Consider the following 14,125-nt stretch of genomic DNA (forward strand, 5'->3'; position numbering starts at 1 on the left):
CCGATGCTGCCAGACCTGCTGAGATTTTCCAGGTAATTCTGTTTTTGTTTCGGATTTCCAGCATCCGCAATAGTTTTTTGTTTTTATCAGAGATCAGCCGACTTCGCCCCGAGTAAATGGTGTGTTTGTCAGGGACATTCTCGCTTTAAGAACTGGCTCCTCCCCCACGACTCGGGCGGCACCATTTCTACAGGGGGGGGGGGGGGGGGGAACCATTCAGGGGAAAATATCGCGAGAGCTGCTGAGTCAAGATGGCGGAAGGTAGGAGCTGTCAGCGTCCGGGGATCGCGCTCGGGGGTGGGACAGGGACCGCGACCGCCGCCCCCTCTCGCGCTGCCGGCGGCCGTATCAGGCCGGTGTGGATAAGGCTCGGGGTGGACGGGCCGGGATGGCGGCTCCTCCGAGCCGGGGCGGGGAGCGATCCCACCCCCAACCCGACCGCGCCCTGCCCCCCCCCCACCCCTCAATACCCCCAACCCTCACACCCCACCCCTTCTCCCCAGCCCCCCCAGGGGAGAGTTCTGGAGAAGGGGGGCATGAATGTAGCTACTAACATATCAAATAAAGAATTTGAGGTATATCGTTACACAGAGTAACATAATTAAGGGGTGATGCATATGTGAGGGGGAAAAAAGAATTATATGGGCACAGTGGGATGAGGCTTATGTGGAATATAAACACTGACATAGATCAGTTTAGCTGAACAGGCCTGTTTCTGTGCTGTAAATGCAATTCGCTAATGTATTCTATATATCTAAAAGAGGCTAACAATTGTTAATTCTGTGCAGGTTCATGTTTTAATTAATACTTTCTCTACCTTGTATTACTCAATAGATTTTTAAAATGATACTACATTGTTAGGGGCGAGGCTGACCTTTCTGTAAATGTCATTGTGAGTCCTGTTCTGGTGCCAGGGCAAAGGATATCACAGAGAGGGTGCAGAATATCCTGCAGAAGGGGAGTGAACCAGAAGTTGTGGTACATGTCAGTTTTAATGCTAGAGAGTAAGTATTGAGGTCCTACAGTCAGATTTTCAGGAGTTGGGAAGAAGTTAACATCAGATCTTGAAGGTAACAATCCCTGAATTACTCCCAGTGCCACAAACTCGTGAAAGTAGAAATATGAAGCGAGAGAGAGAGAGAGGATCAATGTGTGTCTTGAGGTATGGTACAGGAGAGAGAAGGTTTCAACTTTATGGGGCATTGGGACCAGTTGAGAGGCAGGAGGCACCTATTCAACTTGGGAGGGGGAAGTGCGGTTACACCTCAACAGGACTGGAACTAATGTCCTCATGGGGAGGTTCACGTGTGGTTGGGGAGGGTTTAAACTAAATTTACGGGGTGTGGACACCACGTAGAGAAGAGGAAAGTGAGAGTCTTGGATAGTACTGGAGAAGGAAGTGGTACCATACTGGACAGAAACAGATTATAAAGGACTATGAGGAATAAAAAGACGGGCTTAGAATACATGTGTGTAAGCACACAATGTGGTGAATAATGATGTTGAGCTACAAACACATGGCCTTGGGAATTTGATACAGTAACAATAATGGAAATCTGGCTTAATAATGAGGACTGGGTGCTTCGAGGATACAGTGTTCAGAAAAGATAAGGAATGAGAAAAGGGAGGTGGAGTGGCAGTACTGATTGCGGTGTTGGAAAGAGATCCCCTTGAGGATGTAAGGACAGAATTCATTTCATTAGAATTGAGAGGCAATAAGGGTTTGATCACACTACTGGGGGTATTCTATAGGCCTGCAAATATTGAGCGAGAGAAGCATATCTGCAGGGAAATCAGATGTGTAAGAACTATAGAGTGGTAACATTGGGGAAATTTCTTTTTCTACTTTTCACTTCCCATGCTGAGTGACACATGAGGCAGACAAAGCACATGCTTATGTCTGTTTTCATAGCTAGTATTTCCTGAAACAGGTTGCTAGCCTGAGGCTGGAGCTTGAGGGATGCCACTCTGCATCAAGCATGACTGACTAGGAAATTCTCCCCCTCTTACCGCCTGCCTTAGGTGATTGGAAGGGTTAGCAGGTTGACAATCACCTGTTTGGCCACAGAAGGTGCATTCATAACATGGCCAAGAAAGCCTGGGGTGGGACTCAAACCAGAGCTTCTGACTCAGGCAGGGACACCAAGCATTGCACCACAAGACCTCCAACAGGGGGCGGGGGGGTGGGGGGAATGGATGACCTTTAAGGAGCTGTTTTGGGTGCAGGCTTAGTACGTTCCAACAAAGGGAACAGAAGGGAAGCAAAGCCATGGCTCCTTGGATGACAAGGTAGATAGAGAATATGATCATAAGAAGCAGGAGACAACCCTTTGGGTTCACTGAACGATTTAATAAGATCATGACTGATCTGATTTTGGCCTCAACTCCACTTACCTGCCTGTTCCCCATAACCCTTGATTCTCTTGCCAAGCAAAAATCTGTCCATCTCAGCCTTAAATATATTCAATGACCCCACTGCTCTTGGGGGAGAGAATTCCAAACACTAACGATCCTCTGAGAAGAAATTCCCCCTCACCTCTGTCTTAAATGGGAGAGCCCTTATTTTTAAACTGTGCCCCCTAATTCTCAATTCCCCCACAAGGGGAAATGTGCTATCAACATTTTCCCTGTCAAGCCCCCTCAGAATCTTCTATGTTTCAGTAAGATCACCTCTGATTCTTCTAAATGCCAATGAGTAGAGGCTGAAACAAAGAGGGTGTATGATGCATGTCAGTTGGATTCTCCAAGCAAGAGCCAGACCAAATACAATAGGTCGAGAGGGGAGGTGAAGAGGAAAATAAAACTGGCAAAGAGAATCTGGGAATCGAATGGTAGTTTACATAAAGGAGAACCCAAAAATCTTCTGCCCTGTATGTAGTAAGTGGGTAGTAAGAGGTGGGGTGGGACCTATTGGGGATAAGGAGGGTGATATATGCTTTGGTGCACAGGGCAGGGCTAGAATACTTAAGTAATTTGTAGCAGTGTTCACTAAAGAAGATGCTGAGTACCTACCAATATGTTCATGGTTGGGGTGAAAATTGATAGGCAGCCTTTTCAGTACATCCTGCCTGTGCTTACAGTGGATAAGTTGTCTGGTTCAAATGGCTTGTATTCTGGGTTGCTAAAGGAAGTAGGGGTGGAGATAGTGGAATGGTTTGCCATAATCTTCCAATTTTCCCTAGATATGGGAAGATGCCAGAGGATTGGAATGTGGTAAATATGATAGACTTATTCAAGAAAGGCTGTGAGGACACTCCTCATAACTACAGGTTGGTCAGTTCAGCATCGGTGATGGGTAAGGTTCTAGAGACAACAATCAGGGGAAAATAGTCAACAGGCACTTGGAGAGGTTTGGATTGAATAAGAAAATCCAGCACAATTGTAAAAGGCACTTTGTGCTTGTCTAATTGAGTTTTTTGATGAAGTAGAAGAAAGTAGTACACAAGATGTTGTCTATATGGATTTTAAGAAGGCATTTGACAAAGTATCATATAAAAGGCTGATTAACAAAAATGAGATTCATTAAATAAGAGGGTCAGTGTCAGCTTTGATTAAATATTGGCTTCAGACGGGAAACAGAGTCGTGGTACAGTTTACAAGAATGTTGCCAGGGTTAGAAAAGGGTAGCTACGAGGAGAGATTGGATAGGTTGTGGTTATTTTCCTTAGAACAAAGAAGGCTGAGAGGTGACTTGATTGAGGTGTACAGAATTATGAGGGGAATAGGCAGAGTGGACAGGATAAAATTGTTTCCCTTGGTGGAGAATTCTAGAACCAGGGGGCATAGATTCAAGATAAGTGGCAGAAGGCACTGGGGGGACATGAGGAAGAACTTTTTTACGCAGCAGGTAGTGGGTGTCTGGAATTCACTGCCCACGTTGGTGGTAGAGGCAGAAACTCTAAACTCTTTTTAAAAAGTACCTGGATCTGTACCTTAAGTGCTGTAAGCTGCAGGGCTATGGGCCGGGTGCAGGAAGGTGGGATTAGAAAGGGCACCTGGGTGTCCTCGGGCTGGCATGAACAAGATGGGCTGAATGGCCTCCTTCTGTGCTGTAACTTTTCTATGGCTCTATGGTAAATAGTTGTTTTTCAGACTGGAGGATGAGGAACAGCGGTGTTCCCCAAGGTTAGCGATAGGATAACTACCTTTTTTGATCAATATAAATGACTCGGATAGTGGAATACAAAGCAAAATCTGGTGGTTTTTTTCATATACCAAATTTGAATAAGTGGTGAAGGATGATACTAATCAACTGCAGCAGGACATAAGATGGCAGATTGGACAGACAAGTGGCAGATTGAATTTAATACTGAGAAATGTGAAGTGATGCATTTTGACAGAAGGCATAGGGAGAGGCAATATAGACTTAATGGCACAGTTCTAAAATGTTTGCAGGAACAGAGGGACTTGGAGGGTGCGTAGATCTTTTGAAAGCGGCAGGATAGATTGAGAAATTAATTAGCAAAGCATATGGGATCTTGGTTTTCATTAATATAGGTATGCATACAATAGTGGGGATGTTATGTTGAACCTTTATAAGGCTCTGGTTAGGCCATGACTAGAGTATTGTGTCCAGTTCTGGTCACCACACTTTAGGAAGGAGATGAGGGTCCTTGAGAGGGTGCAGGGGAGATTTAATTGTATTTAAATTCCCCAGCTGTCAGGGTGGGGTTTGAACATGCATCTGCAGATTAGTCCAGGCTTTGGATCAGCAGTCCAGAATGATACCACACCCAAGTTTTGTTCTCCAAATTACAAGAAGGATAGAAGGGCACTGGAGAAAATGTATACAAAATGTACAAGATTGATAACATATGAGTGGTTGCAACTGTCAGAAAAGTTTGAACAGGCTGGGACTTTTCTCTAGAAAGGGAAGTTTGAAAGGTGCCCCCTCTTTAAAATTATGAAGGGTTTGACGGGATAAATGTAAAGATGTTCGTGCTTTTGGGGAAGACTGAAGCTAGAGACATAAAGTTACTAACAAACTCCATTAAGTAATTTGAGCAAATCCTTTTCTTATCCAGAGAGCGGTGAGAATGTGGAATTCACAATCAGGGAGTGGTTGCAATTAGTGGTGTAGATGCATTTAAGGGGAAGCCAGATAAACACATGTGAGAAAGGGGCAGAAGGATATGCTGATAGTATGAGATGAAGCCCAATGGAAGGAGGCTCATGTAGTACATAAATGCCAGCATGGGCCAGTCGGGAAAATGGTGGTGGGTTTGTTTTAAATTCTATGTAATTAAATGCGTGATGATTGTATACAATTCCATTCCCTGTTATCATTGCTAAGCCACCTACGCAGATAATAGAATAGCCACAGTGACTGAGTTACAGTGGTGATAAGTTAGCTAGGGCCTGTGCTTTTTCTTTCACTCATTCTTGGGTTTGGGCACTACAGGCTAGACCAGCACTTATTGTCCATCTTGAATTGCCTTTGAGAAGATGGTGGTGAATTGCTGCCTTGAACTGCTGCAATGCAATTGACAGAATTTTTAAAAATGTTGTGTAGGTACACCCACAGTACCGTGAGGCAGAGAGTTTCAGAGTTTTAACCCAAGAACAATGAAGGAATGGCAATATAGCTCCAAGAAAGAATGGTGTGTGGCTTGGCAGGGAACTTGCAGGTGCTGGTATTCCTACATGTCTGTTCTTCTAGGTGGTAGAGGCTGCAGGTTTGGAAGGTACTGTCGAAAGCGCCTTGGCAAGTTGCTGCAGTGAAACTTGTAGATGGTGAAAACTGCAGCCACTGTGCCCAATGGTGGAGGGGATAAATGTTAAGATGGCAGTTGGAGTGCCAGTCAAGCGGGTTGCTTTGTCCTGGTTAGTGTCGAGCTTCGAGTGTTGTTGGAGCTTCACTCAAAGGCAAGTGGAGAGTATTCCATCACACTCCTGACTTGTGCCTTGTCAATGGACAGGCTTTGGGGAGTTAGGAAGTGAGTTACTTGTGACAGAATTCCCACCCCCTCACCTACTTTTGTAGCCAGAGTATTTTATATGGCTGGTCCAGTTCAGCTTCTGGTCAATGGTAACCCCACCGGATGTTGATAGTGGGAGGTTCGGTGAGGCTAATACCATTGAATGTCATGGGGCAATGGTTAGATTCTCTTGTTGGAGCTGGTCATTGCTTGGCACTTAAATGGCAAGTAACATTCACGCTATATATCAGCCCAAGGCTGAATGTTGTCAGTGTCTTGCTGCACATGGGCACGGACTGTTTCCACTCACGAAAGGATCGAGAATGAGAGGGCACAGATTTAAACTGGGAAAAGAAACAAAAGTGATGTGAGGAAAAACTTTTTCACACTGAGTGGTTAAGGTCTGGAATGCACTGCCTGAATGTGTGGTGGAGGCAGGTTCATTTGAGGTATTTAAGAGGGAATTACACTGTTATCTGAAAAGGAAGAATGCCCAAGGTTATGGGGAGAAGCAGGGAAATGGCACTAGTTGAATTGCTCACTAGGAGAGCTAGTTCAGACAATGGGCCAAATGGTGGCCTCCTGCACTAACAGTTCTGTGTATCTGTGACTGCTTCATTATCTGAGGAGTTGCAAATGGTACTGAATAATGTGCAATTATCTAGAACATCCCTACTTTGACCTTATGATGGAGGGAAGCAGCTGAAGATGGTTGGGCCTAGGACACTACCCTGAAGAACTCTGCAATGTTCTGGGGCTGAGATGATTAACTTCCAACAACCACAACCATCTTCCATTGTGCTAGGTATTCAACTCTTTTGTCCATGTTTTGACCAAGATTATAGTGAGATAAGGAGCTGATTGGCCCTGGCGGAACCCAAACTGAGCATCGGTGAGCAGGTTATTCCTGTGTAAGTGCTGTTTAATAGCACTTTCGACGACACCTTCCATCACTTGGCTGATGGTTGAGTGTAGACTGATAGAATGGTAATTGGCTTGGTTGGATTTGTCCTGCTCTTTGTGGCTAGGACACACCTAGGTGGACATACCTAGGCAATTTTCCACATTGTTGGGTAGATGTCAATATTGTGGCTGTACTGGAACAACTTGGCTAAGGGCCTGGCTTGCTCTGGAGCACAAGTCACAGTGTTACTGTAGGGATGTTGCCAGGCCCCATAGCCTTTGCTGTGTCCTGTGCCTTTGGCTGTTTCTCGATATCATGTGGATGTTCCTGATTGTAAAGGGCATGTAAATGTCAACCAAACCCAGTGTGGCTGTGATGCCCCCTTTGGCCAAATATCTGTCTTCTAGGCTGGCGTGTGATTGCTCAGGTGATACACTAATGGTGCCCACCGTTCCAGCAAGAACTGGGGGGGAGGGGGGGATGTGGGTGGGGCTGTTGGCGATAGTGTCCATGTTCTGATGGATTTAATATTAATCCTGAGGCAGCTAATTGGGCAATAATGTGCAGTGCCCCATTACCTAGTGCTACTTTCACTGTACGCTGGTTTGGGCATCAAATGGGAATACTAACAGTCCTGCTCGGGGACAGCGAAAGGGGACTTCTTACTTTCATCATTTGCAAACGGCTCCACTGCAGGCAAGAGCGACAGTGAGCTCTAATCTGGGTAGTCGGCAGGTCCACATCTCCAGCATTATGCGTAGGTTTGTGGGGGTGACATAATTACACCTGTGGTGAGCTGCATGCCCAATTTCTGATTTGGGCTTTGCTCTCTGCTTAGGGTCAGAGAGATGGAGTGAGAGGAGAAGCAGAATGCTGCCTCTGAAAGAAAAGCCAGTTCATGATGGAATGCTCCTGCATACCTTGTTATAAGCTCATCTCAGTGAGCTTGTACATTGCTTGGGAAGTGGTGTGCGTGGGCAGAAATAAGAATGTAACAAAAAGAGGCAGAGAGCAAAATAGTTAAAAACCAAGCATCCTAAAACTTTCTGCCTCTAATCCATCTATGTTAAAATTGTCTTTTTGTCAGTGTCTCAATTTTAAAGTCTCATGTTCACTCTTGGATATACCATACTTGTACGACTGAACAGTTCTGATCTCCATATTATGAAAGGAGGATAGAAGTAAAAAGGGTATAGGTGCAAAATTAGATTTACTAGAATAATATTGAGAGGTTGTACGACTGCATTCCTGGCTTTGCCAATTTGCACCTGTAGTGTCCGGATTCAGTAGTGTATCAAGGAGGACAGTGTGGATTCTGTAATAAAAACAGAAAATGCTGGAAAAACTCAGGTCTGACAGTATCTGTGGAGAAAGAGACTGAGTTAATGTTTTGAGTCTGCATTCACTGCTCCCAATGCATTTTTCTCTACATTGGGGAAACCAAATGCAGACTGGGTGACCACTTTGCCGAACACCTTCAGCCTGTCCACAAGCATGACCCAGACCTTCCTGTCTCTTGCCATTTCAACACACCACCCTGCTCTCATGCCCACATGTCCGTCCTTGGCCTGCTGCATTGTTCCAGTGAAGCTCAATGCGAACTAGAGGAACAGCACCTCATCTTCCGATTAGGCACTTTACAGTCTTCCGGACTTAACATTGTGTTCAACAGCTTCAGACCATGAACTCTCTCCTCTATCTTCACTTTTTTTTAACCCTTTAAAAAAAAAAAATATTTTTATTTTTTATCCACTTATTTTCATTTTTATTCATTGGTTTATCCACTTTTTAAATCTTGTTTTCATCCCTTTTTCTATTCTTTTTTCCCCAACCATCACCCCCAGCCCCCCCACCCTCAAAAGGGCCACCTGTTACTTATTCCTGTTCTTTCACAGAGTGCTTACTCTTGTTCTGCTATTTACACATTGTGCTTTCTAACCTTTATGCCACCATCAGCACCTTCTTTAACCCTTACCACTACCATTAACACCCCCTTTGTCTTTTTGTCCTTGACATCTCTGTCAATCTTTCCTTAGCCCCCACCTTCTGTCCAGTTTCACCTACTCCACTCCCCTTTAAACAGTACAAATTTCATCACATTTCTACTTCTCTATAGCTCTGAAGAAGTCATGTGGACTTAAAACATTGACTCTGTTTTTCTCTCCACAGATGCTGTCGGACCTGCTGAGTTTTTCCAGCATTTTCTGTTTTTATTTCAGATTTCCAGCATCCACAGTATTTTGCTTTTATCTTAGCATGGATTCTGTGGCAGCCAAATAAACTCCTTCTGTGAATTTCTCAGTACCGTGGTGTGGAGACTTTTAAACATGGTGGTTGCTCGCCATGTGTGTCAGGTGCCTGGTTGGGGGGGAAATACCCAGACAGGTTAAGGAGGTTCACTGTACAGTGTTTGGACCATGGAGTGCTCTCTGGCCTCGGAGGCGATAGGGATTGTGATTGACTGAAGACTTTATGGTGGCGCTCAGCTGTATTAACCTGTTTAATCAGTTTAAAGTACTGTAACCTGCAGCCAGCAGTACTCGTTCATTATATACCAGTTTCTCATGAACTTGTGACTGGGATTCTTGCTCTAGCTCCTGCTTATTACTTTGCTAATCCATGTGACGGTTTGAACCCATCAGATACGGAGGGGGTACATTGCTGATAGATAAGAAGCTCAGTTCTGTATGCCAATGATTAAATATTTTTTACTGTCCTCTTGGTTAATCTGTTGCAAACAATGCAACAATTTGGGTATTTTTCATTTTACAAACTAACTTTTTGGAAAGAATGAAACCATGAGAAATCATGTGAAATTCATATTAAAGCAATGTAACAAAGGACTTTAAGTTGCCTGAAATAGGCACTTGCACCAAGGCATTCTTAATTCACTAACAATTTAGTCACTTGTCATTTAATTTTTTAAGTGTTTAGTTTGTCTTCTGACTGTTCTTGTGCCATTCTATCTGACACAGAGGAGGTTGCCAAGCTGCAGAAACATCTGGCGCTCCTCCGCCAGGAGTATGTGAAGATGCAGCAGAAGCTGGCAGAGACAGAGAAGAGATGTGCCATGCTTGCAGCCACATCCAACAAAGAAAACTCCAGTGACTCTTTTGTTTACAGACTGCTGTCTATTGTGTCTGAGCTTTATCAGCAAGAGCAATACAGGTAAATGTTTTAGTGTAAAAGTTAACGTGTTGACTTAGTCTGTAATAAGAGTTTGGATCTTGGGACGTAATCGGGTCCATTGAACTGATAAAAGCCGGTAAATCTTTTAAATTTAGTTGAGTTAGGTCAACGGCATTTCCTCTTTTTTAGGTATTTATATTACTGGCATCAGAATCCAGGTTGGCCATTGCTATCGGAATATCTAAATTTAAACAATACTGCTGTAATCTTTTGACATAATTGAACTTGAATGCCTTTTCAGCTTGGCTGCTCCAGTGCAGTAGCCTGAATGGGACTTTCTTTCCTTTTAAAAAACTGTACTCTTTAATGAGATGCATTCTCTTAAAATTTGCAAGTTAGATATATAATCCCACAAAATGAGCTGGCAGATTGACTGTAATTAATCCCAGACAGTATAGTGATAAATATTTCACATGATATCTTAAAAACAAAACAATTGTTGGAATATTTACTATAGCACTTTCAATCATAGATAATTTCAGAATAATGGACTGCATTCTCTTTTTTGTGGAATATCCATTTGTGTGGTGGGGAGAAGCAGGTAAAAAGGAAATATTTTTGATTATTTTGGAGCAAAAGTGAGTATCTGGTAGTGCCTGATTGCTTTCTCCTGATACGCACTCTGCCTAGTCAAGTATTCAACGTCTTGTCCAGTGACTAATTTTCATGTACAGGCCCAAGTGACAACGGTCAGTGACTTTTTCACCATCCTCCTAAATGCACTCTGAGAGGCATCATCAGAGAGCAGTAGGTCTATTAACTTTTTTTTTAAAGATTGATTAAAAAAGCAATTCCTATCTGGTTCTAATCATTTGGTCAGATCTGTATCCACAGCTAATTATTGGGCACAAATTTAATCTTGACATTGGACGATCCCTGGCTTGTGAAATGAAAATGTTGTCCTGATGGTGGGGCAGTGTAGACGGAGCTTTCTTCTGGATTTGTGAATTCACAGGAGATGGCAGAATGATGTTTTATTCTTCCTGAAGCCTACTTCCATTAGCTGAAGTGAGTGTACCAAAGTCTGCTTCAGAACTGGCTGCAGATTCGCCAATCTGAGTGCACTTCAGCTCTAGGGCCAACTTGGTAGACTTCAACACAAGTCCTTGCAAGCATGGCTTTCTCTCTTTGCTTGCTCTTCGCTAACAAATACACCTATGTTGTGTGTCTCCTAAGCAATAAATATGATCCTTAAAAGTGGCCATTTCATGTGGAAAAACATTGGGATTAATTTTATCTCCAGCTCTTTTCAGCAGAGTCTATCAATTATTTTTCAGTTTGAGATATTGATTGTTGTACATCTAACCTTTGCAATCTAGAACATCTTGTGACAATTGTAAGGTTCATTATTCAGCTTGGTTTTCTAGTGGAGATCTGAAAAGACAGTAAGTTGCGGGGTGGTGGGGTGTGCAGAAGGAGTATAAAATCAGCTAGTAAAACCATTTTCATAAACGAATAGTGAAGGAAAGTGTGGGGCTGATTAGGGATCAAAAAGGAAGTTATCTTGTGTAGGCAATGGGCACAGGTCAGGAACCCAATGAATATTTGGGAAATATATAGGCTAACAAATGAAAGCCAGCACAGATTTGAAAGACATTGTGTTTAACTAACCTGATCAAGTCCTTTGAAATAACAGAGGGGCTTGATGAGGGTGGTGTGGTTGAGGTGGATATGGGCATTTGTAAAAATACTGCACAATTGAATTATCAGCAAAATTAAAGCCTATGAGATTGAAGGGATTGTGTGGTAGCATGATGCATAACTGACTAAAGGACAGAAAGCATTGGGCAGTGATGAATGGTTGTTTTTCTGACTGGAGAAAGGTATACACTGATTTTCCCCAAGTGTCAATAATTAGGATTATTGACCTTTTAGTATATTAATGATCTGGACTTGGGCATGCAGAACATAATTTCTAAATTGTCAGGTAAGAAACTGGAAAGCGAGCAATGAGAAAGATGGTATCAGACTTCAGGAGGGCACAGACAGACGGGTGAAATGTGCTGATGGAATGAAGATGAAAGTTAAGGTAACTTAGAAAGAAAAGCTAATTGATGTAGTTTTAAAGGAGCTGCAAGAATGCAGAGACCTAGGGATGTACATACACAAACCTTTGAAGGTGATAGGACAAGTTGAGAAGGCTGTTTTTTTAAAAAAAAGCATGAGGGGTGCTCGGCTTTATTAATGGAGTAGAAAAACAAGGAAATTATGTTAAACCTTTGTAAAATACTGGCTAGGCCTCAGCTGGTGTATTATGTTCAGTTCTGATTTATGGAGGATGGCAAGGCCTTGGAAAGGGAGCAGAAGGGACTAGAATAGAAGCAGGAATGAGGAACTTCAGTTAAATGAAGACTGGAGAAACTGGGGCTGTTTTCCTTTGAGCAGAGAAAATTAAGAGGCGGAAGCAGAAAATGCTGGAAATATTTAAGTCCGGCAGTATCCGTGGAGAGAGAGAATTGGGAGTTAACGTTTCAGGTCGATGATCAGAACTTTGAGCATCCAATGAAAGGATTCTAATGATAGGTCATCGACCTGAAACGTTAGCTCTCTGTCTCTCTGCAGATATTGCATGACCTGCTGAGTATTTCCATTGTTTTGTCATTTCAGATTTCCAGCATTTGCAGTATTTTGCTTCTGAAGTAAAGTTAAGAGGAGATTGTTTCCGGTGGCACAAGGGTCAGTAACCAGATGATACAGATTTAAGGTGATTGGCAAAAGAACCAGAGACAAGATGAAGAAACATTTTAAAGCAGTGAGTTGCAATCTGAAGGGATGATGGAAGCAGATTCGATACCAACATTCAGAAGAGAATTGGATGAGTATTTGAAAGGGAAAAAAAGTTGACAGATTCTGGGGAAATAGCAGAGCAGTGGGATTAAGTGAATAGCTCCACCAAAGAACTGGCACATGCATGATGTACTTTATCATTCTGTGATTCTATGAACTTAAACATTCTTACATCTGGTACTCTGGTGCTGTAGCCTGGATATGTGAAAGACCAACATCTGGATTTAGTGGCAATGGCCAAGTTTCAGTTGGAGGACCATTCCACTAATGAATAGTATATGTATTTTTTTTTAAAACTACATTAAAAATGCTGATCCTGAGCTTCTTGGTAGTTTAATTAGCAAGTGGTGCTGCTTGTGATGGTTTAACATAAGGATGAAACAGACTAATAATTCTGTAGCCAGTATGTAAGGGTAGGAAGTCAGCACATGCCTGCTGTTAATTTATAATGGCAGACAGCCACACAGCTGAAGCATCTAAATCCTGCATGGAGTTTACAAGTATTCTGATTCTGAAGTTTTCCATTTATAATTCACTGACTATCTGGCTTCAGAAGTTTCGTGCAATAACTAGGGGACTATTGAATTAATAGAAACTTTGAAACAAGTTAGAGAAAATGTAACCAAGTAGAATATGTATAAGTTAAGCACTGTACATTGTATATAGGAAGAAAATTATGGACAACATAAAGACAGCAGCAGTTGGAGATTTGAGGATTTTATTAGACCCTGCATTCGACTGCAATGGAGCAGCAATAAACAAAGGAAATAGAATACTGAGTGGTAGAGCCCAATCCGAAGCTTGCAATTTGTGCTTAAATTGTTCAGTGCTAGAATTAGACTGCAATTTGAGTACTGTGTCCATTTCTGATCATTGCGAAACTAGGGGAATATTCAAACAGTGGAGGCAGTGCAGATGAGCACTGCAAGACCAATCCTAATATTGATAGACAGGCTTTTCAGCTTGAAAGGCATCTTCCAGGGGTTACCCAGGTAGTTAAGGGTTTGGGAAAGGTAAATCCAGAATATTGTCAAATGAATCCTTTATCAGTAGGATAAGTGGATATATATTGAACTAGTGAAAGACAAATTTAGGACTGATGGTTGGATATTCACACTGATCAACATATCAAATTAACTTCGGTGCCACCATTACTCTGCCCAGACATGGAATCACCTCAATGTGCAGTCGGGTGCTATGACTGAGTGGGAGAGACTGGACAAACTGAAGATGGACTTTACCTTGTGATCTTTAGTTGTGGGTAATTTTTTTTATTGCAACAAATCAAAGTTTAATTTCTGATTTGAAACCAACTTGGTCAGTTTCT

The 14,125-nt window shown here is 42.7% G+C and overlaps 1 protein-coding gene across 2 annotated transcripts in view; it reads left to right on the top strand.

Annotated features, from left to right (window-relative positions):
* The first annotated feature begins 221 nt into the window (after positions 1-221).
* ankfy1 (ankyrin repeat and FYVE domain containing 1) overlaps positions 222-14,125 on the top strand; it is a 78,331-nt gene continuing 64,427 nt past the window's right edge. The window contains exons 1-2 of one of the 2 annotated variants that reach the window (XM_078548718.1): positions 222-261; positions 9,798-9,990. In XM_078548718.1, coding sequence (XP_078404844.1) covers positions 252-261; positions 9,798-9,990 — 203 coding nt within the window. In that variant the 5' untranslated portion in view covers positions 222-251. Of the gene's footprint in view, positions 262-2,719; positions 2,878-9,797; positions 9,991-14,125 lie in introns of those variants that run through there. The other variant, XM_078548717.1, reaches the window with a different exon arrangement.

The sequence above is a fragment of the Cetorhinus maximus genome, chromosome 9 (genome assembly GCF_964194155.1).
Source record: "Cetorhinus maximus chromosome 9, sCetMax3.hap1.1, whole genome shotgun sequence".
NCBI lineage: Eukaryota > Metazoa > Chordata > Chondrichthyes > Lamniformes > Cetorhinidae > Cetorhinus > Cetorhinus maximus.